We start from the raw sequence: 26,919 nt of genomic DNA, 5'->3' as shown, positions 1-26,919 counted from the left end.
TGAGAGAAAAATTTTGGAGACACGAGAGTAGTGGGGTGGAGGATCTGGATTCACATAGCAACACACAAATTGTAAGATTGGCAGTGTGTGCTTGAGATACCTTGACCCTGAAGGGAAGTCAGAGCTGGAAACTTTTAGCCCTAAGTCACATGGAATAACTATCCTGAAGTTTAGCCCAATTTTGGGTTTTTAAAAATTAAACTTTCAAGAGCCATTGATATCATCAAATTCAATTATTTATATTAGGGGTGTCAATCTAGGGCTGGCTCGATAGAACCGATCCGAACCGGTTGAACTTGTCCACAACTCGAACGTGCAGAGTCACCTATACCGTTTTGGAAGTAGCTACGTGGTAGGGATTTCGATCCCCCACCCCCCACTATTCTTGTCACCGTAAAATTTCCCTCTCACAACCCACTTGATATAGCAGCTACATCAGGTGGACTATGAGAGAAAAATTTTAAGGGCAAGGGTGTAGTGGGGCGGAGGATCTGGATTCACATAGCACACAAATAGCACACAAATTGCGAGATTGGCTTGAGCCCTAAGTCATATGGAATAGCTATCCTAAAGTCCAGCCCAATTTTGGGTTTAGTTTCTTAGCTTGAGCCCAGCCCATCGCACACTTTACATCTCGTAAATGAATATTGGAAATTTCTGGGCAGGCTTTAGGTGGGCTTGGGTATTATCAGGCCCAACTTATTTATTTTTGATAAATTGGCCCAATTTGCAACGTGAGAGTTTGGTAAAGAGAGCTTAATGAGCACCCGCCACGCGTACCTACGTGCTATTAGCCAATAGAAAGGAAGTATTACGTACCTTCATCAATCAAAGAGTGCCACGTGTACTCATTGTCGCTTCGCGCTTCTCATATGACCATATAAGAACATCATCATCCATGTGGAAGGTATTTGCCGTTACGGTTGATTTAAGCTAGCATCTTTCTTCCCTGTTCCCCTCTCCGTTTTTTCGATTTTTTCTCAGAATCTATTTGACGATCTCTGCTGCTTCTGATCTCAGAGAAGGTAATCGGGTGTTGTGTGTGGTGTCGGATCTGTAGATTCCGGCGAGCTCTCTTCAGAAATGGAGGGTCACAGCTCTGGAATCGGCCGTGTAGCCGTGCTCATCTTCTGCGTCGTTGGAATTTGGTCAGCTTATATCACTCAAGGAGTGCTTCAGGAAACAGTGTGAGTTCAAGGAGCTTTTTAATTCATCAACATTGTTCTCTTCTGTTTTAATTGATCTCTTCTTAGGTTGGTCTTGTAGGATTTTTTTTTTCTGGAGCTCTTGGTTAACCCTTTCTTTGTTCTTTCTGAATATATTCGGGATTTAGTGTATGAAATTCCATGTCCATTTTTTCCCCTAATAAGATTTGCATTGAGTAAATCGCGGTCTGTGTGAAGCTATTGGGAAGATCTAAAACTCGCAAAGCCTCAGGCACAAGGTTCAGTACTTCCTGACCATAATAACTGAAACCATTGTATGAGACAAAAAATGTTATTGTTCATGAAATTTGAAATTCTGTCAATTGGGGATATGGGGCTTTGTGATGATTTTGATTCTGGAAAATAGTGATGACATTTGTATCAAAAGAGTATGGAAGATTTTATACTTGATACGAATTCTGCCTCGGAATGACTTGCTCATCGCATCCAGTAAAAGGGACTAAATTTTTTCCACACTTTTAATTCTGTGCTTATTTTAATAAACTAGAGATGCTACTATAGGAGCGAGTTACTTGAATTCGCCTCATTTGCATTGGACACCAAAGGGTTGTCCTGAATTGATGAATAGAGGATTCATGTTCTAAATGATCATTTTTATTATGGTTTGCAGGTCTACCAAGCGGTTCGGACCAGATGGGAAACGATTTGAGCATCTTGCGTTCTTGAACCTGGCACAAAATGTAGTTTGTTTAATTTGGTCATTTATAAGTAAGTACATGATTACTTCTTTGCTTTACTGTTATCATTTCATTTACTTATACAATTGCATGTCAGTTATTGTGTATCTATTAGTTTAGAGGAAACACACAAGGCTTGATATCCAAGTTTGATATTTTGAGACTTTTTCGTTTTGGTTTTCTACAGTGATTAAACTCTGGTCTAGAAGCAGAACTGGGGGTGCTCCATGGTGGAGTTTGTGGAGTGCAGGCATCACAAACACGATTGGTCCAGCTATGGGAATTGAAGCTTTGAAGTACATCAGTTACCCAGCCCAGGCATGTGTATTGCCTCATTTTGAGCTGATATACTAACTACCATAGTGAAAATTTTGGCATGTTTCCTTTTCTTTATTATGCTGATGCTCCTTAACTATTCTCTGATTTATGCAAGTTGGAAACATATGTAAACACACCCTAATCCACCCTTCTGTTAAAGATGCATAGTAATCTGTCACTTTGAAATTGTCATGTACATTGATTTTCTTGCTAATTAATAGGAAAAGGAATCAACAGAGGTCTTGTTTGCCTGAAATTTCGGAACTCAATAAATAAAGGTTGGATGGCAGCTGTTTCGAGCTGGGTAGAACTGGGACTGGCTCCACTCTTAGGCTGAGTCACTAGACAACAAGCTATGCAGGATATGCTGTCAGTACCTGTCTAACTCTTCTAGGTTTTCTCTTTGCCACCAAAATAGTAGAACATTTGCAGTTGAAACCTGGATGGAACTCACTCCAATGGATTGAGCATGTAAAATTCTCACTATGAGTATCCACCCCAAAAATAAAAAAATAAAAAAATTCCACTTTGAGTGCCTGAAGCTCCACTTCTTCAGCTATTTCTACATGAAAGGATTCATATTTGCTGCAATAAAAATCCCATTATAAACGTTATTGTCAGTTCTGATTCCCTTCTCTTTTTATTTTAGCTGTAAATTATCCTCATCATTCTTTAATTTGACAAAAATTGAACTTCGGCTCTAAATTGTTTTTGACTTATCCTCCAACTCATTTAGTGATTTAGAAGCATCCCACCAAAATTCTAGACGTCACTGTTTAGTTTCCCTTATTAGGTTCTGTTTTTCAAGTCAGTAAGATCTGCATGCTGCTGTGAATACATCAACTCATTCTGTCTCTGCACACCAGACATTATCATTCCCATGGCAATTAGTATCTTAAGTTCTTCAAATTTATGTCAAAATTTGTGACGAGATGGTTGAAACTGAATGTGCTTTAAATTTGGACCTGCCAAGGACCAAAACTGAATGCACAATTCAGATCCACTTTCTGTTACTGGAAAAGAGTCCGCAAACAGTTGGCTAAATGTTTTCAATGAAAATTTTTATCCTTGAAATATCTGTAAGTTTCCAAAATTTCCCAAAGTCCTGAAATGTTGTATTACTTAACAACGTGTAAGCATGCATACAAGCGAAAGAACGTCTCTTGTCATTAAGGAACCATAAATCATCTTGATACATTTTGTGGATCTTAAAACTGGCAGAGTAGTTCTGGAAAGTTTGACCATGTGGAACTTAATGTTTTAATTGTACCATTGTTTTCACTGCCATGCTAGCATCAGGATATTTCTATGGATTAAAAGATGTATCTTAAAAGTCTTTGATTTTCTATAAAGAATTATAGTTGCACATTGGAAACTTAATCATGCTTCAACATGCCTTGTATGCTTATCATGTTCTGACATGCCTTGTGTTGTCCTTAGTCTCATGAAATACTGTTAATATGAAATTTGGGAGGCTAGAACTAAATGAATTATTTCTCTTATGCTGATGTATTCTCTAACTTGCAGGTCCTGGCAAAATCCTCAAAGATGATACCAGGTAGGGTGTTTCTGTGCCTGGGCTTGCAAATTAATTAGATAGCATAGTTGCTACCATATTATCTTGATTTAAGTTGTAAAAGCTACATCGACGTGTTCTCTGAAAATTTTTATTTTTTTAATTAACAACTTTTAACTTCTTACTAAAGTTTTTTTTAATAATAAATGATTGAGAAATTTTGGCAGTTTGCTGAATAGGATTTTCTTTTTTTTTTCATACTAAGAGTTAAACAAAATTTTTGGTTAGCATAAACAATGAACGTCAAGAATTTCACTGAGCTGTTGAATGGAAATTGAGATATTGCATCCCAGTTTGTATTTTAACATATGTTTTGGATAGTGATGAATTGATTTACCCCTGTAAAATAGATCAGGTTAATATTGAGCTAGAATTACCAACACTGGAAATTGAACCCTGAAGTCTGGACGTCTGAGGGATTGTGGCATCATAATATTTTATATTTGCATCCCAGTTTGTATTCTAATGCATGATTTTGACATCCACGCAGTGATGCTGATGGGAACCCTAGTTTATGGTATTAAATACACTTTTCCTGAGTATGTATGCACCTTCCTTGTTGCTGGAGGGGTATCAGCATTTGCCCTTTTAAAGGTGAGTAGTTTTAACCTTCTTTTGGTTATGTGCTCATATGGTAACAGAAAAAAATCAACCTAGTTTAGAAAACTATGACATGCCTATTAATCCTTCGCTCTGATTCTTATAATTTATTTCTTTTCCATTTGGTTGATCACAGACTAGTTCAAAGACCATAAGCAAGTTAGCAAACCCAAATGCTCCCCTCGGGTATGGGCTTTGTTTCATGAACTTAGCTTTTGATGGATTTACAAATGCGACTCAGGACTCGATTACGGCAAGGTACTACAGTTATATTAGCTTGATTTAGAGGTGACTGGTAGGATGCTTTACTAATCTGAAAGTGTTGCCAAGTTACTATGAAGTTTTACACCATTGATAGTGATTATAGAATATATATTCTTGCCTCTTTTTAGGCAAATGAGATGGTCTGCTTGTTGAATACTGGGGATATAGTTTGCTATAGTATGGGAAAGCTTTATCTGTCTTGAACCAAGGTATAGTGTGTAAGTTTGGGGCCCTGAATACACTTTGCAGAGTCTGTGAGGATAAGGGATTGACCACTCGCTTGCCCCCTGGTCCCGTGATGGATTCAAAGAATCCTGCCTCTGGTAGAATTCTATATCACAATCCTCAGGCTAAGCACCACAGAATATTCCCCATCCATGGAAAGATTAGATGTGATTGTTCACTGACACTCAATTCTGCCTGTGTCTGCAAGAACAGAGAGGGATTAAGGCCCACTGAATTTTGCTGTTGGTAAGAAATACAAAGCTTTGGATACAAGTCCTTGACCACTTTTTATTTCTTGAGAAATCTAAGAAAGTATTAGTGGAAACAAGTAATATGAGAAAGCTTACCAGTTCTGTTAGTTCATGCGAAAAACAATTTGGATAATCATGCTATATGTGAAACAGCACTATAAATTTCTCCCCCTTCTACTGTGTAAAGTACCAAGAGAATGTTTTTTCTTTCAAGGTGAAAAATTCCGGCCATCAATCAAATCATCTATTTGCTTTCATTCACTCTTCTATATCTGCATCGAGGGTTATGTCACCTTCTACGTATGTATAGGAAGCATATGCCATTTTCTCTAGTTAAACCATACTGGTTCCTCTTGAAACAGGTATCCAAAAACAAGTGCGTGGGAGATAATGTTGGGAATGAATCTATGGGGTACCATTTACAACATGATCTACATGTTTGGTTGGCCGCATGGAAGCGGATATGAAGCAGTACAGTTCTGCAAGCAGCATCCAGAGGCAGCATGGGACATCTTTGTCTATTGTCTATGTGGAGCAGTGGGCCAAAACTTTATCTTCCTTACTATAAGCCGCTTTGGCTCACTCGCCAACACCACCATCACCACCACTCGCAAGTTTGTGAGCATTGTGGTGTCCTCATTACTGAGTGGAAATCCCCTCTCAACAAAGCAATGGGGGTGTGTTTTCACGGTCTTCTCTGGGCTGTCATACCAGATCTACCTCAAGTGGAGAAAGATGCAAAAGAAGCATAAGAAAAAGGCCACGTAGAGGGAGAATCATTAACAATGTTGTCTTTCTATTTCTCTTTTCTTCAGCTACCTCAATTGAAATATGGGTCTAAGCCCAAGGTTTTGTAGCCCCTTGATTAGGTCATTCAAGAGTATTGATGTAATTGAAATAGTAAAAATGTATAAACTTACATTTTGATAACATGAATAGTAGCACTGCTTCTAGATATTTATTATTATAAAGTAGCAATAGCTTGGTAACTGTTTTCTGTGGCTCGCAGATTGCACCCCATGGTTTAGTTTTTCTGCCAATTTGGTAGGTTTTGAAGACATTGGAGGCAATTCTTGCCTTCATTAGCCAAAAGGGATGAAGTCAGCTTGTTGAATACTGGGAATTTAACTTGTTTTAGTTTGCCAAAGCTTCATTGGTTTTGACCTGAGGCGTAATGTGTTAACAGGAAGAGCTCGTAGCTCTGAATACAGCTTTACGGAGCCTGCCGAGATGAGGAACTTGCCACTGGCCCAGTGATGGGTTCAATCTAATGTCATGGTTAAATTTCAGAATCTTTCCTCCAACAGAAACGAATTCCAAAAATAGCAGGCTATCATCACAGATAGTCCCATTTTAGCTTCAGATAAACCCCAAAGCTGGGTAAGAAACTAATCTCAGAATTAGAAACCACAATGTATTTTCAAATCCCTGTGATATAATGTCAACGAAACCAAGGTTATAAAGTGTCTTCTGTGTTAATTTTACAATACAGATTAGTACATCTCGTATCTTTAAGGTATCAATACAATATGATATATAACTTTATTGAGAAAATTTCAAAGACACTCCAAGATAATTGGTAAAAAATAAAGATACCCTAGAACTATATCTTCCAATGACAGAGTTGTATGTAGCTATAAAAAAATTGATTTCATGATCAGTTAGACATAACAACCCAACCGATTCTTTACTCCTGAAAACAGAGCTCTGTTTTCAGGACTAAAGAATGGGTTGGTTTGTCAATTCCATATGAGAAAGGCGAAACAGAATGCTTAACCCATAATTTAACAAAAACAAAATAAGATTCATATGAACTAGGGTATGTTGTTGTCACTCGGATACTTGGTTTCCAATTAGGGTTTTGAATTAAATGAAGTATAAAAGATAGATACCCGAATACCATATTGAGACAAAATTGTAGTTGAATTGAATTGAATTTCAAAAATCTTTACAAAATGTGCACGTAACCTTCTGAGAAATAAAACATTGATCGAACATCAATGGCATAAGCAAACATTGCTTATGATGAAATAGCACATATACAATCTGAACACCTAAAATTTTCTTGGAACCTTCAAAAAAATGGAGGAAGTAAATCAAACTAAACAGAAACGAGTTCTCCTATTCCGACCATCATTTCGTTTGCTGCGCTTTTGCCTGCAAGGTGGATTGTTCAACTTTTGAATGCAAGGTAAATCTTTCAACTCCAAGACACGAACTCTGTGTTGTTTCTTGGCTTCGGCGGCTCTTTCATAATCTTCTTTAAGCTTCCTCTTTGAAGCCTCAAGTTTATCCTTATTTTTGGATTCAGCCAAGGCTTCGTCGACCCTTTTCATCCACTTCAGAACAAGAGACGTCGCCATTTGACGAACTCTCTTTGAACTGTGATTCTTCAGACGATTCACAGAAACCCCAATGAGGGTTTTCTTCATCGTATCAACAGAAACTATTGTCACTTGAAGCCTCCTTAAAGGCTCCTCCAAAACCATCAGTGATTTATCAGAGTTAGCTTCAATCTCCTTTTTAATCCTCCAAACCTCTCGAACGATCACAGCCTCTCCCCCTCTGTTGATTCTGTATATATCTGCAAGAAGATCACTGGAGCGTTGGTGATCAGCTTCAGAAAGTTCTAGGATATCATCATCACTATCATCGCTCGAACAAGAAAGCTCATACGTCCTCTTCATGGCTGCCCAATGCTAAATCACCAAATTAGCAGCTGAAGAAGATGAGAAACTCAGATACCCAGTTAAACTGGTGAGCGCAAGATTTGAATTTGAGTAGAACTTATAACGGTCGATTCCTGTACTCGCTATTTTTATTACATCACGTTTAACCATAAACTTAGAATCCCACTCTTATTAGAAGAGAAATCGAACACTTCACAACTCATTCTGTTTTTTTCTTTCACAGTTCAGATGTTTCTAATTTCTGTTCGAATTTTGAATTAAAGTAACACTTGTGTTTCCGCATGTACTGTAACCGTTTTGCAGCATTAATTAATGGTTTTATAAATATTCCCCGCCAATTAATGAAAAAATGGGATTTTGTTTTATTGTGAATTTTTTACATGAACTCCGTTTCAATTGGAATCTCAACTCACCATTTCAATTTGTTTTTATAATTTTACCCTCACTTATAAATTTATTTAAAATCCTAAATAATATTTGTAAGAATTTTGTTACATGAGCCTCCTTTGTATTCATTGAAAACATGAGGCATCCCTCTAAAATAAAAAATTTATAAACTGCCCTACACACTTCACATTTTTAGTGAAAGTATGTAGTTTACTGATTAAAGTCAAATTAGTTTTTTAATATGACCATATTGACCATAAAGTGAAAAAAATGATCATGTAAGAGTTATTTTTTTTAATTGGAGGAAACTCCAATCATTTAATCTAGGGTAATATGATGACAATAATAATATTTTTTAAGATTTTAAAATGAATATAAAAATATTATTTAAGATTTTATATGAATTTATTAAGTGTGGATGAAAAGGCAAAATGATGTTTACAATTAAAAGAAAATGGACTTTGTGAAATGTGTAAGGGGGCTTTGTATGATTCTGATTTTGGAAAAAGTATACAGTGTTTCCAATAGAAATTGAGGAGATTTATGAGGATAAGATTGTAAAATCAAAGTTAAAACTATCTCCTAAAAATATATCAGCATCTTTCATCTCAAGTTGACAGCGAACATAAGGTTTGAAGGGTTTGAATACCCTCTGCATCATCATGAATGATAATCATGCCATTTGCATATAACAACAACATTACTATTCCTTGATTTGTTATGATGAATGAAAAGTGTTGAATCATGTGAACTTGGGGAAAACCTAAAGTGAGAATTGTGGAATTAAATTTCTCATCTATTGTTCTTGGAGCTTTTTTGAGACCATAAAGAGCTTGATAACAAAATAATATTTGGCAAAAGAGACTATTTGAAGGGGTAGTTTCATGTACATGTTTTACCAGAACTCACTATTAAGAAAAGCCTTTTTTTTTGCATCCATTTGATGAGTTGACTAGGTATGAACAAATACTATTGTAAGTGGTAAGTGAATAATATATTCATTTCAGCTATTGGTGCAACCATTTCTTCATGTCAATATCATATTCTTAGTTATAACCATGGTTGTCAAAGTGTCTGCCTAGGCGGCAAGGCAGCTGATTGAACCACATTGCTAACATGCATTTTTTTGGCCCTTTTTTACCTAATTGCTACCACTTTATTGCCTTGTGCAACTTAATGCCGCCTTTTTGACATTTTGTACATAATAATATTTTTTTAAACTTTATTCATTTTGGAATCAAGAATTAATGAATCATTAAATGGATAAGGCACTTATTTGATATCACACTATCATAAAGGTAAGTGAACATGGAAAATTACTACTTTCATTTCCATACTCATAATTTGATATAGTTTATAGTCATATGTTTTATTTTTTTTTTGGATGAATGCAGAAAAATATTAAAAACAATGGAGCCAAGAATACAAAGGGAGAATAAAGGGGGAGGGGTGAGCAAGCCTCTCACGTGGGGGGGGGCCTAAAAGAGGAGGTGAGAGATTCCAGGAATTAACAATTAACCTATTACTAGGAGAGTCAATCACCGGGGGATGGGGAGAAAAAAGAAGTCTAGAGGAGACCTCAAAACAGATAGCCTTCCAAATCATATCAAGAGAACAAGATTTGGAAGACCAACAGCCTAAGATTTCGCTCCCACTATAAGTAGTGGATAACCACACCAAATACTAGCTTACCAACTTGGTCACATAGAGAGGAACCTTAGAAAACTCGCAGCACCAGGCTCAATCTCTTGCAAAGCCATAAGAGCTCATCGACCTAGGCCAAATGGAGGCAAGGGCTTTTTCCCAAAGAGATCGGGAGAAGGGGCATAAAAAGAAAAGGTGCTCAAGGTCTTTGGGACAATTCCAACAAAGGTTGTAGTTAAGGTTAGTAGGGATGTGAAGGCTAATGAGGAATGCTTGGGTAGGTAGGGCTAAGTTAAGAGCTCTCCAAAGGGTAAGAGAATGACGGGGAATGTGACCTTTAAACCAAACTAGGGGGGCCCAAGGTGCACTGGTAGAGGGGAGTCTAAGGAGATACCAGGCCGAGGAGGTGGTAAATAGCCTGGTGGAGGTAGGAAGCCATATGGTGGAGTCATGGGAGTTACCAGCATTGAGAGGGGGGAGGGGGAGAGGGAGAGTTCCACACTTGTGTGAGTCTAGGTTGGGGGGGGGGGGGGGGGGGAGGGGACCATGAACCATTAGAGATGAAGGTAGAGAGAGGGATGAGCTTGGGGATGCGGGTATCATAGATAGAGAGGGGGCCAAAGAGGGTAAAGAGAATGCCTGACGGATGCCACTAGTCAAGCTAGAAGGAAGTGGATGATCCGATGGAGAATTGGGTAGAAATGGCAGGAAGAGCTAGGGGCGGAGAAAGGAGAAGCTTTCTTTAGACCCAGGAAGGGTTGAGGGGATGGGAGCAGTTCCAGATGGAGTTAGATTTTAGCAAGTGGGAGTACACTCAAGAAACCCAAATAGAATTATGCCTGGAGGCAATTTTCCAGATGAGTTTGAGAAGACAGGCAAAGTTGATTTCTGAGATACGACGAATGCCCAAGCCTCCTTCAAATTTGGGACGACGAATAGAATTCCAGCTGATGGGATGGAGGAAACGGGTGGATTCTTGGTTTTTCCAAATGAATGCACAATAACGAGCCTCCATGGCCCTGATTGTGGCTTTAGGAATAAGAACACAAACCAGGCTGTTAATGCTTAGTTGCTCCTTCATTCATACTTATTACCTTCCTCCCTTTGGGTACACATCCATGCTTCATTTCTGATTGGGATGCCAGTAAGCTTTGCTTATAATCTTATTCTAATCTTTTTTGTTTTCTTTTCCTGCTTTATAAAATGGCTTCATTTGCACCATACTCTTGAGATGAGTTTATAAGCAACCATGGGGTTTAGAAAGAGAATCTGGTAAAGAAAAAGGGAAAAATAAGATAATTGAAATAAGTAGTTGACTTTATTTTATTAGAATAGATTTACAGGATATGGCCTTTGATTCATGGATATTCCATGAATCCTTCCAGATTGAAATATTACTGCCATTCCTAATTTTTATAGATTTCCGGAAGATAGGGAATCCTATCAACCATTCTGGAATGTGAAGAGTGTGACAACCCATCCTCCATGGCTGAAATCAATCGTTCCACAGAATAAGTAAATGCAAAAGTCTTTGCAGCAACAAAAAATAATGTTCCTTTTAAACCAAATACAGGACAACCACCTAGATGAGTTTATTCCAAATTTGAAAATTCTTGTACATATCAATATAGAATGAGTAAAGATAGGCTGCCCAAAATCAAATGCTAGAGCATTAGCATAGGCATGAGGGGTGGGGGATCAAGAACCATTAGTTTTAGGGCTTGGTAGTAGATACATATGAATTACTTAGTTTTTGTTAAGAGTTGTCATTTACTCTTTACTTATTCTGACTTTGATTCCTTAGCTAGCTGCCTTGACAACTTTTGTTTGTGTTGTTCATTTTCTGTCATCCGTGCTTTAAATAACTATTTATGATCAGGACAATCTATAGTAGTAAGAAGCGATTGCATCTCATATGTTTAATCAGTTATAACATCTATCATGCATTGATATAATCTCAGCTTCTCCTCCCTGTGTTCTGTTTAGCATCATGGAGGAGCATGTAGGAAGAGGGAATGCAAAGAATTGACAACTGCAATGAAAAAGCTGAACATGAACTGGGCTGGTATTTCTCCCAGATTTTCGTTCATCAAAATTTCTAAATCCACTATTTAATATTTAGCTAACCAGGTTATTTTTTTATATTAATAAGCTTAATCGTGGATAATGGAAGGTAGATCATTCTTGTCCTGTAAGGTTCTGTCCACAAATCCACAAATCATAGTCTCAAATGAACCAGGCGAAGAACCCAGGAAGAACCCGTGTTATAACTGGAGCTATAGCGTTTCAAAACTTATTGACATAGTAATCTCTTTAGCAATCAGCAGTAATAACTACAAATTCACCTAGAAGACAACTAAGACCTTAAACAGCCCTCTCCCATTCCTCGCCAGCTTCATCAACACAAAGCATCTGTTGCTCTTGGAGCCTACTCCCATGGATTCCAAACTATTACATAATGGAAACCAGAGAAGTACATTTAGAGAATGACAAGCCACTCTGCAACTTCCTAGATGGTTAATGAATTTCCCTCACCCAAGCCTTTGGAAGACATTCAAATGGAGAAAACTTGATCATCTGCATTTCCATTTCTCCTATATTCACTTTTCTTCCCAGAAGAAACAACAAAATAAGGTGTCTCTTTCTCCTCCCCACCCAAAAAACGAAAAAACCAATACCCAAATCTGATTATCCCCGAAATCCACTCCCCACCAATCCAGAATTAGGAACCCAATACACTTTCTCCGCTTCTCTAGGAGTCTTCTCTATCTTCTCAACCGACCAACTTCTCTGTCTGTATCCATTACCTCCCAAACCCACAAATACCACAAACTCCTCTGTTCACCCCTTAAACTCCCTGGAGTTCCCCTTTTCCATCTCCATTTTCGTCTCCAGGGAACTCTCTCTCTCACTCTTCATGGAACCATATACCCAATAAACAAAAGGGTGTTTTTATCCCGCAAGAGCCATCAAAATCCTTCAAAATTCAGATGCACGAAGGTCTCACATCATAAATAAAAAAAAAATGGCATCTTCCAACAGCCCACCTAAATATTCTTCTGCCTCCAGTCGGCCGCCGACGGCTGTGAAATTCGCCCGACGAACATCTTCTGGGAGAGTCGTCAGCCTATCAAGAGATGAGGATTTGGATATTCCGGGCGATATCAGTGGTTCAGGCGATTACGTCGATTACACAGTTCTCATGCCTCCAACCCCGGATAATCAACCCATGGGTACCGGTTCGGCTTCTGGTCCATCCTCTTCTGGACCGGGTTCACGTATGGGAATCAGCAGACGGGGTGGTGCTGAGAATAGCAGCGGTGGAGGAAGCAGTGGAATTGAGGCAAAGATGGACCGGAGGATGTCGATCATGAAACAAAGCAAGTCAATGCTGTTGAGGAGTCAAACAGGAGACTTTGATCACAACCGTTGGTTGTTCGAGACAAAGGGAACGTACGGTATAGGAAACGTGGTTTGGACGGACACCGATGATTATGGTGGGCCCGATGGTGGTTGCAACGCATCTGAATTCGTTGACAAGCCATGGAAGCCGTTAACGAGGAAGATTCATATAGCCTCTTCTATTCTCAGCCCTTATAGGTGAATCGGTGACTCGGTGTTTGGGCTTGTTTTAAATGACACTTTTGCCCTTATTTTTCTGTTCCAATTACAAACCCATTTTTAAAATTTTTAATCCTTGTCCGATTTACAGGTTATTAGTGGTGTTGCGACTCATTGCACTAGGACTTTTCGTTCAGTGGCGAGTTCGAAACCCGAACCGCGATGCAATGTGGCTTTGGGGTCTGTCGATTGTGTGCGAGATTTGGTTCGCTTTCTCATGGCTTTTGGATCAGCTCCCTAAGCTCAACCCGATAAACCGGTCTACTGACCTTGCTGCACTTCGCGACAAATTCGAAACCCCTTCCCCGTCTAACCCACACGGCCGGTCCGACCTCCCTGGTATAGATGTTTTTGTCTCCACTGCCGATCCAGAGAAAGAACCCCCACTTGTTACGGCCAACACCATGCTCTCAATCTTAGCCGTTGAGTATCCAGTTGATAAGGTAACCGCTTATATATCTGACGATGGTGGGGCCATCCTCACCTTCGAAGCCATGGCAGAAGCTGTTAACTTCGCAAATTTGTGGGTCCCGTTCTGCCGCAAACATAATATAGAACCACGTAATCCTGACAGTTACTTCAGCATCAAGAAGGACCCCACAAAGAACAAGAAACGTCCAGATTTTGTCAAGGACCGCCGTTGGATCAAGCGTGAGTATGATGAGTTCAAGGTTCGCATCAACGGTCTACCCGATGTGATCAAGAAACGATGTGATATGTATAACAAAAGAGAAGAACGTAAAGCCAGACAAGAAGCACGTGACGCTGGCGGTGAGGCCTCAAAAGAACAGGTGAACGTACAGAAATGCACGTGGATGGCTGATGGGACCCACTGGCCGGGCACGTGGTTCGAACCTATACCAGATCATTTCAAAGGAGATCATGCTGGAATCATACAGGTTATGAGTAAGGTTCCCGAACCTGATCCAGTGTATGGCCACTCAGATGAGAAGACCCTAGACTTCACTGGTGTTGACGTTCGGGTACCGATGTTTGCTTACGTGTCACGTGAGAAGAGGAAAGGATTTGATCATAACAAGAAGGCTGGGGCCATGAATGCCCTGGTTCGGGCCTCAGCAATCCTATCCAACGGTCCATTTATTCTTAATCTCGATTGTGATCATTATATTTACAACTCGATGGCAATACGTGAGGGAATGTGTTTCATGATGGACCGTGGAGGAGATCGTATCTGCTACATCCAATTCCCACAACGGTTCGAAGGAATTGATCCGTCTGATCGATATGCAAATCACAACACGGTTTTCTTTGACGGGAACATGCGAGCCCTAGATGGTCTTCAAGGTCCAGTTTATGTGGGGACTGGTTGTTTGTTTCGTCGGTTTGCCCTTTATGGGTTTCATCCACCTCGAGCTAATGAGTATGTAGGTACGTATGTGTAACCTAAGAATCAGAATTACTGGAGGATAACTTAGGTATACGTTCATTAAATATTAGAAGTGGGGTCCATTTTTGAGTATTTACTCATAAGATAAATCAGATATAGGACTTCACTCCTACCTGGGTTTATCTTCTAATATGTGGTGGAGAGATTTGGGAAGAGTGCAATGGATCCATACTCAGTATGGATAACCCCATATTATAAACTAGGGATAAGACCTTTAGTCCTATGTGGGTCCCTCTCCCAATATATGGTGGAGAAATATGAGAGGAAGACAAACTTCTACCTATCAGGATAGAAGATTCAAACTCAAACCATACGTTTAGGAGGATGATCTATCACTAAATATTGATAAAGTGATCGAATCCCGAATAGATTATGAGCTAAAGCAACATTCTCTGTTTCAGGTATGTTTGGACAGAACAAGGTTCCATCGGCAACTATTCAGTTGCAATCGGAGGAGGACGAATCGGATACACAACCATTAACAGTGGCACATCCAGAGTTGAATCTGCCTAAGAAGTTTGGGAATTCTACCATTTTCACTGAATCTATAGCTGTAGCTGAATTTCAAGGGCGTCCACTTGCTGATCACTTCAGTGTTAAAAATGGAAGGCCTCCTGGTGCTTTGCTTGTTCCACGTCCACCTCTTGATGCACAAACTGTTGCAGAAGCTGTTGCTGTTATCTCATGCTGGTAACTGATTCTTACTAAATGACATTGCTTGCTTTTTTTCTTGCCATGGCGTCTCATGCAATCTTATATATATCAATGTAATAGGTACGAAGACAACACAGAATGGGGTGATAGGATTGGTTGGATCTATGGATCAGTGACAGAAGATGTGGTGACTGGTTATCGAATGCATAATCGTGGGTGGCGATCGGTTTACTGTGTCACTAAACGTGATGCTTTTCGAGGAACTGCACCCATCAATCTCACTGATCGGCTGCACCAAGTCCTTCGATGGGCTACAGGATCAGTGGAGATTTTCTTCTCGCGAAACAATCCAGCCCTTGCTAGCCCACGTCTTAAGTTCTTACAAAGAATTGCTTACTTCAATGTAGGTGTTTATCCTTTCACTTCCATCTTCCTTGTGGTCTACTGTTTCATCCCCGCACTCTCTCTCTTCTCCGGACATTTTATTGTAGAAAGTCTCAGCGTCGCATTTCTCCTATACCTTCTTTCGATCACCATTACACTCTGCCTTCTGGCTATTCTTGAAGTCAAGTGGTCTGGTGTCTCTCTTGAAGATTGGTGGCGTAATGAACAGTTTTGGGTCATTGGTGGCTCAAGTGCACATCTTGCTGCTGTTATACAGGGTCTCCTTAAGGTAATTGCAGGAATTGAAATTTCATTCACCTTGACATCAAAGTCATCTGGAGAAGATGAGGATGATGTATTTGCTGAACTCTATGAGGTGAAATGGACTAGTCTCTTCATAATGCCACTTACCATAATAGTAGTTAATCTCGTTGCTGTTTTCATTGCAACTACAAGAACTCTCTACAGTGTTCTTCCACAATGGAACAAACTCTTTGGTGGACTCTTCTTTAGTTCATGGGTGTTGTGTCACATGTATCCTTTCTGCAAAGGATTGATGGGTAGAAAAGGCAGAATAACTACAATTATATATGTTTGGTCAGGGCTTGTGACAATCACTGTTTCTTTGCTTTGGATTGCAATTAGTCCTCCAGATGATACTACAACTACGAACAGTAGTGGAAGTTCAGGAAGTTCAGTGTAGAATGGATATCATAGAGACTAACTTTGTTTCAGAAACATGGAAATTGGTGATCAAGATGCACTCGAAACATTTCTCAGATTTATGGGCAGGAGAAAGAGTTACTCTTGAAGAATGAGATTTTGTTACCTCTAGCTTTCAGTTCATCTTTGTAAAATATATACACCCCCACCCCCTAAATAATAATAATGATTGTAAGTAGAATAATATCATGTTTTTCTTTTTTCTTTCTTTATTATTTTTTTTGGGAATTTTCTATGGATTTGAAGTAAGTGAACTCTTATCAATTTCTGCAGTTATAGTAATACAAGAATGTATCAAAGTTGCAGAGCTAGTAAGGTGTACGTAGTCTCTTATCTTCATTTTTGTCTTGTTGAAAGAATTAATGAGAAAAATGATCGAAGTCAGCTAAGATATGGTGCTTGTTTAATTCAAAAGATTTTTTAAAAATAATATTTAGATGATTTTACAAATAATTTACAAATGACCATCAAACTAAAAATCTATTGAATCATTGGTAAGCCATAAAGTCTCGATCATTTACCATTAGCATAGAGGTTTGTGTTTTCCTCTCATTTCTTGACCACACAACAAGAGTGGGGCTAACTTTGGCGTCTAACAAAAAAGGACCAGAGGTGAAAGTGGGTCCTTGATAAGGATAAAATAACGCCAAACCAGGTTCAACCGCGATCGAGTCATTAACTTTGGTCAAGACTGGTTCGGAGATTGAACTAACAAGTAGTGTAAGGGTGAAGGAATCCGATGGCTATGGAAAGAGGCGTACTCTCGTGAAATTCAACATACAAGATTGTGCGATGTATGGAAACCTCAACCAACTCAAAGGAAAAGGGAAAAAATTCTAAAATCGGACGACTATCAAGAAGGATACTGAACGAATCCAATGACCAAGAATAGATGGTGAATCCTGTATAAACTAAATATTACGTGAACTAAGGTGTCTGAATCATTTCACTCAATTACTGTTATTCAATAAAGCTCTATAACTAGCCAAAGCTCGGTAGTGATTCACTTATTGATTTAACCATGGAACGTAGTTTCGGCGAAATTTGCCCATTTCGCCAGAGGGCGAAATAAAAAATGGAGCGAAACCGACATTTCAACCTTTGACGATTTTCCGGCGAAACCACGATTTCAGACGAAATTTTCAAACTTTCGTCGGAAAATCAACAATTTTCCGGCCAAACTTCAAATTTTATTTTATTTATTTCTACTGCTCTTTGAGTCTGAGATGGGTAGCAGGCTAACAGCCGCTGCTATTTCTTCCGGAGAAGAAGAAGAAGAAGAAAGAAAGAGAGAGAGAGAGAGAGAGAGAGAGAGAGAGAGAGAGAGAGAGAGAGAGATATCTGCTCCTTGAGTTTGAGGTGGGTAGCAGCCGTTTTTGCCAGAGAAGAAGAAGAAGAAAGAGAGAAAGGGAAAGAAAACAAGTTTCTCGCCGCCGAGATCGAGATCTCGGCGATTATTTGCCATTTCACTCGGTTCCCCGGGCGGCGAACCAAGCAAAACCATCGAGCATCGTTCCATGGATTTAACCTTTGGAAGTGGCTTCTCGAGTGTTAAATTGGGCCCACTTCTAACAATTGTTTTGCAGGACACATCAGTCCTACATAGGCCATGCTCCTAATATTTAGTGGATTGGTATGAGGGGTGCGCATACATCTATTGTATGGTGAGTGAAACATATTTGTAACTTTTTAATTCCCTCATTTGCCCAGGGGCGCAGGAGCCACGCGATAATGGGGAAAAATGAAAAGCGCTACATCTTGTATTGGCTTCCCTCCCAAACTCTACCACTAACGTGAAAATATGAACTTTTCACCGAAAGCTTTTGCGTTCTTCATAATTACACTTGTCGCCTCTTTCCTTGAATAATCGAACCTCAACTGCAGATTTCTCAGAACCCTTCTCCATTATCAATTCTCCGGAAGGAAAATGCAGCGGTAAGGGAGGGTGAGGTGGAGATCGAGAACTTCCAGGAAAACCATGGTCTCTGTAAGTGAACTGACCATTTTTCTCTTCTCTTTCTTCAAAGACGGAAGAGAGAAATTCATGGTACATTGCTGTTGTTAATTCTCCTTTAGCTGGATTTAGATAGACTGTTATTTGATTCATGTTTCTTCCTCGTTTTTCTTAGTCTTTTCTTGCAATTCTTTTTGGGAAGCTCATAATTCTCCCGTATCATGAAATACCATCCAGAAAGAGCAGACGCATAATCGGATGTAAGTACTCAATGTAACCTTCAAAGGTTATCGAGAGCATTGATGGTTACATTGAGTACTTACATCCGATTAAAAAATGAAAATTCTATACCCTATAAACTCCAAAATCAAAATCTAATGCTATCCCGTACAACTGGTTGATCCTCTGCAGCTCTTTCCCCCCCCTCTGCCATTGAAATGACATATACCCAACAGCCAATGTGTGATTACACTTTGCAAGGAACAAGGGTTTGGTAATGCCGATTATGTACAAATGAAAATTATAGATGCCAAAAACTGGAGCTCTGAAACCAATCTCAAGTTCTTGGAAGAAAGAATGCAAAAAGGATGCAACTCAAAAAGCAAGGGGAAAAGTTCAATGCAAGTATTGAACTCCGCTAGTGTACATGTCAGCTGGATAGGTATGTCGGAATGCTTCAAGGATGTACTAGCACATTTTCAAGCCCACTTTTGAGTGTGTATTGAATGGGATGGAGAGGAGAAGAATGGAGCCAAAAACCTCATGACATTGCTGTACTTCAGAGAATAGTGTATGGCATGAACTTGGAGCAGTTTGTCAGAGACTATGGAGGAGTGCCCTTCTACAAAGTGGTGGTTGAGACGGGTTGGTGCTTGGTTGAGGAGGCGGAGAACCCAAACCAAGTGTCTTCATTAGGAAGTGCCTCTCCTGCATAATGCATCCAAATCCGTAGTCAGTCTTGCATCAGTATTCTAATTTTTGAACCCTGCACTCATGGCCTTCTAAATGTTAATGAACAAAAATCTACTTCTTTACAATGCCATTCAGGGCTAGCTGTGAATTGAAATATAGAAATGTTGACAGAGTTGGTGGAAAAGTTCATAGCAGGTTCTAAATTTCAAACCATCACCAGCTTTAGATTTTAATATTAGTAGAACTTCATAAGTTGCTCAAAAATTAAATAAATTCTTAAATTATCACAAGATTATATCTTAAATTTTAGTTCTCTGAGAACTTTATTTTGAATTATATGGCCTCAAAACTCTAGGTGACTCACCATACTTGTGTTGGGACAAACAATTTGTGGATGAGTCAGGTGAATCATGCAACTCAAGGGAACTGTATTGCCTGAAGTTTGTGGTAGAAGTATAGGACAAATGCAATCACCAAAGTTGAACCTGAGACATAAGCCTCAACTGTCTTTTAGGAGATGAATCTTGCTTATATAGTTCCAAATATTACTGACTTATCCATTTTTTCCCCCATGTTCATTGGCATTCAAATATTTTCAGTTACATGTAAGTTCCACCTCAAAACTTTTTTACCGGTAAAGACAGAAGCTGATCAATTTTAGTAGGTCTGGTTACCATTCACACCTTGACTTCAATAAGAAACAACATTTGAAGAGAAGGAAGCTCTGAATCTGTGTTTCTGCTCATATATTTTCTAACGAGTAATTCTCCATAGGCCAGCTGCATTGAAGTGGCAAATGGCAAAATAGGAGTTCCATTTGTAGGGAAGGTTTTGCTCTCTATAACCCTAGGTTGATGGGGACTCTGTGCTGTTTGTACTCTTATGAGGGCTCCCACATTGCAAATTTGCAATGAAGCTTCACAACATAAAGATGCATGGACTGTTTGATCATGTATTGTAAAAGTAAACTACCATATTTTCTCTTTCTACTGACCACCTTTAAGGGGCAGGAATTGGAACATGGGCCTAGTTTCCTTACATGTTGTTAGTGACCATAAACCTAGAAAGCTTATAGCCAGATGTTTAGAAGAATCATTATAAGAAAAAACTTACACTTTCTGAGAATTTGGGGCTTGGGATCTCTGGTGCCAGTGATCTGAACAGTGGGGTTACTTGGAGAGGGGAACTGAATTCTGTATTTGACAAGACATCCATGACTCCGTTTTCTTTTGATTCTTCACAAGAATGGAAGATTTCTGCTCCAATGTGACAAAATCAATTCTTCCATAATGACAAACCAGATAACCTCTTGTGAAATCCAAAAGACAATCAGACTAATAAGCAAATTCATGAATACATGACATTTCATTACCTTGAGTGTTGCTTACAGACATCCCGTCATTGGAAACACTATGATCATTCTGTACTTCTCTTGTATGAGGTAATTGTTGTGTAAAAATATTATGCTGGTGAAGTCCACATGCTTCAGCTTGATGTTCTGTTTTATCAGCTGCTGTATGGGACTGGAGAGTTGATCCTATGCTGTACCCAGAACTGCCTGGAGACTCCTCATAAAAATCATGTTGTCTACATAATTATAACCCCATAAGTTAGACCTCATGATTTGTCAAAAGCAGTTTACCTCAGCATATTTTTATGACATATTACCTCCATGATGATTGACTTCCCATATTAACCCGGGCTAAATCCTCTGCCAAGTCTCTGTAATCATCGAGCAGAAAATCTGTGTCTGAGACTCGGTAGCTTAGTAAATTGCTATCTTTGTTTTGGTTTAAGAAATCTTGTAGTTCCTGAAAGAAAAAAAAAATGATGTTAGGGAACTTGCAAATTCTGGTTGTTTACTTGATCTTTTTTTCTTTCTTACAGGAATTTGCAAACTGAAGTACTCATTCCACAGATCATGAGGACACTCTACCAACAGTCTACCAACACATGCAGCACATGGATCAATGGGTTTGGTCATTCTATGTTTCTGTTTGAAGATATCATAACCAAGTTAATTTTCTAATTAGTCGATTGATCATTACCGCCTTTTGGCAGATTACAGGTTGATTTTAACAGTTCTGGTGGAATAGTTGGAGGGTGTTGGGCTGAGGTTTCCCAAAAGTTTTGAGCAGGGGTGACAATGAGGGTGAAACTTATCCAATACTGAATCTGACTCATTTAAAACATTGCTCAACCAGTACCTACTCCACCCCATGTAACAGACATGAGAATTTAACATTCAATAAGAATAAGGCAATAGGACAGGATCTGAAGTGCTCTTGGGTAGATAAGACAAGATTACAGAACAAAATACTCAACACGACAGAAACAAAACAATTGAAGTAAGCACACAATATGACAGTCAAATATCCAGCACACAAGTCACACGAGTCTGATTATTCTCAAATTATGATCAGATACAGTAATAGCAGGGGAGAAGATAATATCCAAGATGAGGGTGATGCAATGGCTGGATTGACTAGAATGTCAGTTTGAACCCCTGCAGCTAAAATTAGGAAAAGATAAACAGAACAGATTACTCAGATCTGCAAACCAATAGGTAAACACTGAGAAATAATTGTCAGTACAACAGGGGAGGGACAGGAAAGACAGATGAAGACTAACAAACCCTAGGAATCAATGAATGTTGGATCACCCACCAAACAGGAAGGAACCCTCTCTTTTTTTTTTTTTTTTTTGGGGGGGGGGGGGGGGCATGGGAAGAAACAGTGGTGGGTTGGTTCTGTACTGATAACCTGCAGAAGCTTTTGTGGAGAATAGGAGTGATAGAATAATTAAAACTAAAAGTGAGAGAACGCCTAGAGTATGGCCACGGTGAAAGGGGGTTTTAGCTGCTGGAAAATTTATGACAAAAATCAATGGAAGAAAGAACAAGGAGATGAGGGAGAAAGGAAGAGGAAGATATAACCAATAGGCATTACCACCTATGGCCTGCATTTGGGCTCTACTGCCTTCCTCCACAGCTTCACCACCTTGCTTTTGACCGGTTCACCACAGCACATAATTCTCATAGAGCAAGTATTATCAAAGAAACCAAAATAGTATGCTGTAGGAAAAGAAACTCCCTTATCTGTAAGGAGTAGATTGGCGGCAAAGAAAGTAAATAAATAAATAAATAAAATAAAAAATAAAAAGAAAAGAAACATTTTAATAGATATAGAAAGTAATCCAAAATAGAAGCTCCCTTAGGCTACTGGCCTGCTTAAGGACCAGAACCATAACTGTGGCACTGTTTTGGGGCCTGCTTCTGGCCTAGGCCCTTAATTGTGGGTTGCTGGCCTGCTTCTTCCTGCTATTTGCATATTTGTAATGCATCAGGGCCTCTTCAGGCCGAATGATGTCTGGTAGGTTGAGGCCTGTTGTTTGTTTTCAATGCCCATCGAAATTCTAACCTAGTATTGGGGGGATAGCTGGGACATGGTTCTCATTTAACCCATCTATAGTACTGTAATTCTGACCAACTTGGTCCAGGTCAAATGATGTGGGTTGGTTGCCTATTTATACAACCCAAACTAGATTCTAATACAGATTGCAAACGACCACATTTATCCATGTCAGGTTTGGTTTCGCTGTTGGATGGTTGTATCTTATTTATTTTTTTCTCAATAGTTTCTTGAACAAACTTATTGTTTATTGAGTATATTTGAACTCAGAACTTGATCATCAAATGACAAAGCTCTTATCAAGATATTATACATATTTTAATCAAAATAATTATGTTTCATAAGTTACTCCCTGAAATTTAGACCAACTACATTATGCATCTGTTGTCAAACTAGACTTGACCTGGTTTATATTTTGAAATTCAGGATCGAACACTTTTTGCCAGGTTGGACAGAATTCATTAAAAATGGGTCAGTCCCCATTTTTCTGTCTGTATTTTTTTCTATTTCTTCTGAGCCACCCTAGGTTTGACTGCTTCTAATAGCTGACCCAGACTCCTATGCACGGTGGTCCTATTCATTTAGCTTAGACTTTCATCATCAGGCTATTTGGATCAACCTCTACGCTCAAAGGCCCATGTCCTGGTTGAACATATTGATCATTGGGCCATAGGATTTCTAGAAAGGCCACTGCAGTAGATATGTAATGCATGGGTTGAATGTGGAGGTGGTCCTTTGGTAGACTGTTAACTAAAGAATTACATCCAGTAATCTGCTTGAAAATATGGGTATGGTTATTTTCCTCACCTTCCAGGCATTTTCGAGACTCTGATTGGTGTTATCTGTGTTAACTTTCAGTGCAAGCGAGCTGAGCAGTTCTGCTTGCTGCATCAAAGCAGTGACCTTTGGATCATCCCTCTTAAGAAATGTTCCCTGGACCTTGTTATCTTCAGCTGCCATTGATCAAAAGGGCAAATTGGTGTTAAATTTATTTTGAAGGAAACGATGGCGTTCTATTGAGAGAAAGAAATCAACAAGAGAAGAAGGGATAATGGACAAAGGTAACACAAAATACAGTGGAAACTTTGGCAAACCTTAAAAAGAAGAAGAAGAAGAAGAAGAAAGAAAAGGAAAAAAGGAAGGTCAACATTCTGTAAGTGAACGTTAATATACAAGATGTCTTCCCACTACAGTTAATCACATATAGCAAGGACTTGGTTTATTGTGAATCTTATTTTGAAAATAAGAGTATCCAGCCAAAGACAGTTTCATTTCATTCTCTATTTGATGGTTTAGCCTTCCACGCTTTACTATATTTTCTTTACAGAAAGACAGGTTGAGAAGTGGTTTACCATCGCTAATGGCTATTTTGGTGTAGTTGCTGACTTGCTGCTGAGCTGATAAGTTGCCAACATCGTTGAAGTTTTGAACCAATACTGCAAAGGGAGGTCTATTCTCTGTGCATTCCCTCAGAGTTCCACCTTTGGTGATACAGTTTTTGGTGAGATTCAAGATCTCGGTCCTACATCACAACATAAGAGTGTCATATGTGAATCATGCTTTCTTGTTGCTATAGAATGGAAAATTGTCTGCACTTACCTCATCCTCTTAAGAGGTGGAGTGGATTCAGATGAATCATTCATTACAAAGCCATCTTGAAATGTCACTCTCTTATTGTTTCGGTTTATACATGAGATGTTGTTCTCCTTTAATAAGGCTTCACGTTTGGCTCTTTTCTTGCACAAGGTGGAGAATCGATTTTTCACTGCATTATCCGTTCTGCGTTATACCAGATGTTCAAAGTCACTCATCTAATACATTTAGTATCAAACAAGTAATGTCTGGGATTTATCTGAGAAACCAATGAAACTAATGGATTACTAATGGAGCTTATTACCTTCCTGAAACCACCTTGGCTATTTCAGTCCACCTGTTTCCGAATATCTTTTGAGCCTGCAGATCATTTTGGGTCAATGAGATCACAAACCTTTAATAGCTGACAAGCTATATATGGATTAATCAGTTGTAAGGAAGAGAGCAACCCAAATCTTTTCTTAGAAAAAACTATAAAACAGAGAAATTATTTTAAACCAAAGTAATCCATGCAAAAGTTGCCCACATGGACTGCATTTTGGAATCATCTAATAGGAATGTAATTCCACCAGTGAGGAGGTGCATCATATTGTGGAGTTAAGAAACTCACAGGAATAAGCAATTTTATGAGCAGATATTAGTGACTTGTTTAGAAGTTCCTACATAAAGCTAAGAGCCTTAAGTACCTCACATAAGATTATGTCTTCCTCTGGTGACCATCCTCCTTTCTTGCAGTCTGAATTCAAGTAAGTGTACCATCTGTGGAATTATTGTTCATAACTGAATCAGCATAAACAGACTCAGAGAAAAAATGGTGAAGGTAAATGAAATCTCTTCTATGAATGAATGACCTTCTTCTGCACTGTCTGGTTGTTTTACCCTTAAATTTAGCTGCAACGATAGTCCAGCTGCACTCAAGAACGTGACCACCAAAAAAGTTGAGCTTAAATCATCCAAAAAACAGAGTATCGCTCTTCAACAATTAAGTTGAGACAAGAGTATAGAAGGAGGTGGAAAACTTACTTTTCAGTTCCAAAGAGACTAATCTGCTCCCGAAGAATATCATCCTCCTGCATTTGATACAGAATAGGGGAAGGTGTTAGGAGTTCTGTAAATAAAAATAAGAACCAATGTGAAACAGAGGAAGTAAGATTCAGATTCAACCTCTTGGGTCCAGGTAACGATGTGACGCTCCTTCTGTTTTGTTGTCTCAGGCTTGGGAGCTTCATGGAGCTTCATGGTTTTTCTTCTTGTCTTTCCACGTTCCTCCTTCCTTTATCAAGAGCTTTCTGCATGTTAAAGCAGAGGCTTTTCTAACGATTTATAAAGGGGTTAAGGGAACTGTTCCTTTCAAAACGGGAACATCAGCTCCAGCAAAGTTCTCAAGCATTCAGTCTCGACACCGAATTGCATAGGATTCTAACTTTCCAACCTCCATCCCTCAAAAATCGTGAAAATCATGACAATCAGAAACTATTCTCCATTCTTACAGAAAGAACTACAAGTAGAACATGCGAAAAACGATCAAATACTGAATCCAAGTACAACCGTTCGGAATGTCTCCTACACAGTAGATGATTTCATTTGGAAATTGAAGACCTACCCACGTATCTGAACTCGGAGACTCATTGGATCCGATGAAGTCAAGCTCAAAAACGGATTGTCAGAAGCTGAATTCAGTAGAGAAAGATCGTATAGTATCGGAATCTCAGACTTTGAGTTGTACAAATTGATCAAGATGCTTTTTTGCCCGCCTATGAATGGCAGTTTGAAAACGCTGAAACCCACGCTATGATATTAATGGTGGAGGAGACCATGACCACCATTACCACTTTCACCAGTCGTCACTCACAGCACCGAGAGAGAGAAAGAGAGAGTCTTTCTAATGATTTCGAAGATGACGTTCTTCGTGAAACTTCACTTTTTTTCAATTCTTAATCAATTCATCTCCCTCTCACTCTCTCTCTCTCTCACTCTCAGAGGAGCGCTTTTGCTCTGTGATTCCATCGCAAATCCATGATTTTGCATCCGCTCCTCTCTCTCTTTTGTTGATCATCGAGTGTAGATTGTAAAGATGAAGGATAATAAAAAAAATAATTTTTCCTTTATGGGCTTCAACGGTTCTAACTCGACGAAACGCGTAAGAGTATGTGGAATTTAATAATCAGTTACATATTTACAGTTACCGCCATTGTATTGTGACAAGCTTTTATACAGAACGGAATGAACTGTATTTCCATTTGTTTATGTTTTGATTGATTTTGAGCTGAATTCTTATCTCCAAAAAAAAAAAAAAAAATAGAAATGAAGGATCTTCACTTCATGATATTTCTATGGCTTTGAAATATTTAATACCACTTTTACTTCTTGATAGTTTTATACAGTTGACATCACTAGTCTAA

General features: G+C 39.0%; 3 protein-coding genes across 5 annotated transcripts; 2 read left to right on the top strand and 1 right to left on the bottom strand.

Moving 5' to 3' along the window:
* The first annotated feature begins 927 nt into the window (after positions 1-927).
* Positions 928-6,098, top strand: LOC149006754 (UDP-galactose/UDP-glucose transporter 3). Its single transcript, XM_089164624.1, has 7 exons — positions 928-1,187; positions 1,837-1,934; positions 2,091-2,221; positions 3,749-3,779; positions 4,288-4,391; positions 4,534-4,655; positions 5,500-6,098. Exons 1-7 carry the CDS (start codon positions 1,084-1,086, stop codon positions 5,903-5,905), a joined length of 996 nt encoding a protein of 331 aa, XP_089020750.1. The 5' UTR covers positions 928-1,083; the 3' UTR covers positions 5,906-6,098.
* Positions 6,099-12,671: 6,573 nt separating this feature from the next.
* CSLD1 (cellulose synthase-like D1) lies at positions 12,672-16,628 on the top strand. The gene is made up of 4 exons (XM_089165534.1): positions 12,672-13,458; positions 13,571-14,868; positions 15,289-15,577; positions 15,662-16,628. The coding sequence occupies exons 1-4, from the start codon at positions 12,884-12,886 to the stop codon at positions 16,626-16,628; spliced, it is 3,129 nt and encodes a 1,042-aa protein (XP_089021660.1). The 5' UTR covers positions 12,672-12,883.
* Positions 16,629-18,907: 2,279 nt separating this feature from the next.
* LOC149006752 (transcription factor MYB124-like) lies at positions 18,908-26,576 on the bottom strand. 3 transcript variants are annotated; one of them, XM_089165151.1, is made up of 13 exons: positions 26,121-26,576; positions 25,682-26,015; positions 25,541-25,587; positions 25,369-25,425; positions 25,204-25,276; positions 24,822-24,877; positions 24,524-24,703; positions 24,277-24,446; positions 23,732-23,877; positions 21,183-21,325; positions 20,887-21,101; positions 20,628-20,770; positions 18,908-19,529 (listed from the first exon to the last, which is right to left on the bottom strand). In XM_089165151.1, the coding sequence occupies exons 2-13, from the start codon at positions 25,754-25,756 to the stop codon at positions 19,419-19,421; spliced, it is 1,416 nt and encodes a 471-aa protein (XP_089021277.1). In that variant the 5' UTR covers positions 25,757-26,015; positions 26,121-26,576; the 3' UTR covers positions 18,908-19,418. The 3 variants fall into 3 exon arrangements, with proteins under 3 accessions (XP_089021277.1, XP_089021276.1, XP_089021278.1); XM_089165150.1 differs by having other exon boundaries at positions 25,682-26,576; XM_089165152.1 differs by having other exon boundaries at positions 20,628-20,749; positions 25,682-26,576.
* Positions 26,577-26,919: the final 343 nt, after the last annotated feature.

The sequence above is a fragment of the Hakea prostrata genome, chromosome 8 (assembly GCF_041222555.1).
Source record: "Hakea prostrata isolate BN-2017 chromosome 8, UWA_Hpros_2, whole genome shotgun sequence".
In the NCBI taxonomy this organism is placed as follows: Eukaryota; Viridiplantae; Streptophyta; class Magnoliopsida; order Proteales; family Proteaceae; genus Hakea; species Hakea prostrata.
Note: the sequence above shows the minus strand (reverse complement) of the source record. Positions and strands in the feature narration are given on the sequence as shown.

What these genes read in the sequence shown, in the direction of transcription:
- LOC149006754 (XM_089164624.1), top strand. Translation starts at nt 1,084, where the DNA reads ATGGAGGGTCACAGCTCTGGAATCGGCCGTGTAGCCGTGCTCATCTTC. An exon ending in TTTAATTTGGTCATTTATAA is followed by an intron (nt 1,935 to 2,090) that starts GTAAGTACATGA and finishes GGTTTTCTACAG; the next exon opens with TGATTAAACTCTGGTCTAGA. An exon ending in CAGGACTCGATTACGGCAAG is followed by an intron (nt 4,656 to 5,499) that starts GTACTACAGTTA and finishes CTCTTGAAACAG; the next exon opens with GTATCCAAAAACAAGTGCGT.
- LOC149006752 (XM_089165150.1), bottom strand. Translation starts at nt 25,756, where the DNA reads ATGAAGCTCCATGAAGCTCCCAAGCCTGAGACAACAAAACAGAAGGAG. An exon ending in CCACCTCTTAAGAGGATGAG is followed by an intron (nt 24,447 to 24,523) that starts GTAAGTGCAGAC and finishes GTTGTGATGTAG; the next exon opens with GACCGAGATCTTGAATCTCA. An exon ending in GTCTGTAAGCAACACTCAAG is followed by an intron (nt 20,771 to 20,886) that starts GTAATGAAATGT and finishes ACATTGGAGCAG; the next exon opens with AAATCTTCCATTCTTGTGAA.
- CSLD1 (XM_089165534.1), top strand. Translation starts at nt 12,884, where the DNA reads ATGGCATCTTCCAACAGCCCACCTAAATATTCTTCTGCCTCCAGTCGG. An exon ending in TCTATTCTCAGCCCTTATAG is followed by an intron (nt 13,459 to 13,570) that starts GTGAATCGGTGA and finishes TCCGATTTACAG; the next exon opens with GTTATTAGTGGTGTTGCGAC. An exon ending in TCGAGCTAATGAGTATGTAG is followed by an intron (nt 14,869 to 15,288) that starts GTACGTATGTGT and finishes TCTCTGTTTCAG; the next exon opens with GTATGTTTGGACAGAACAAG.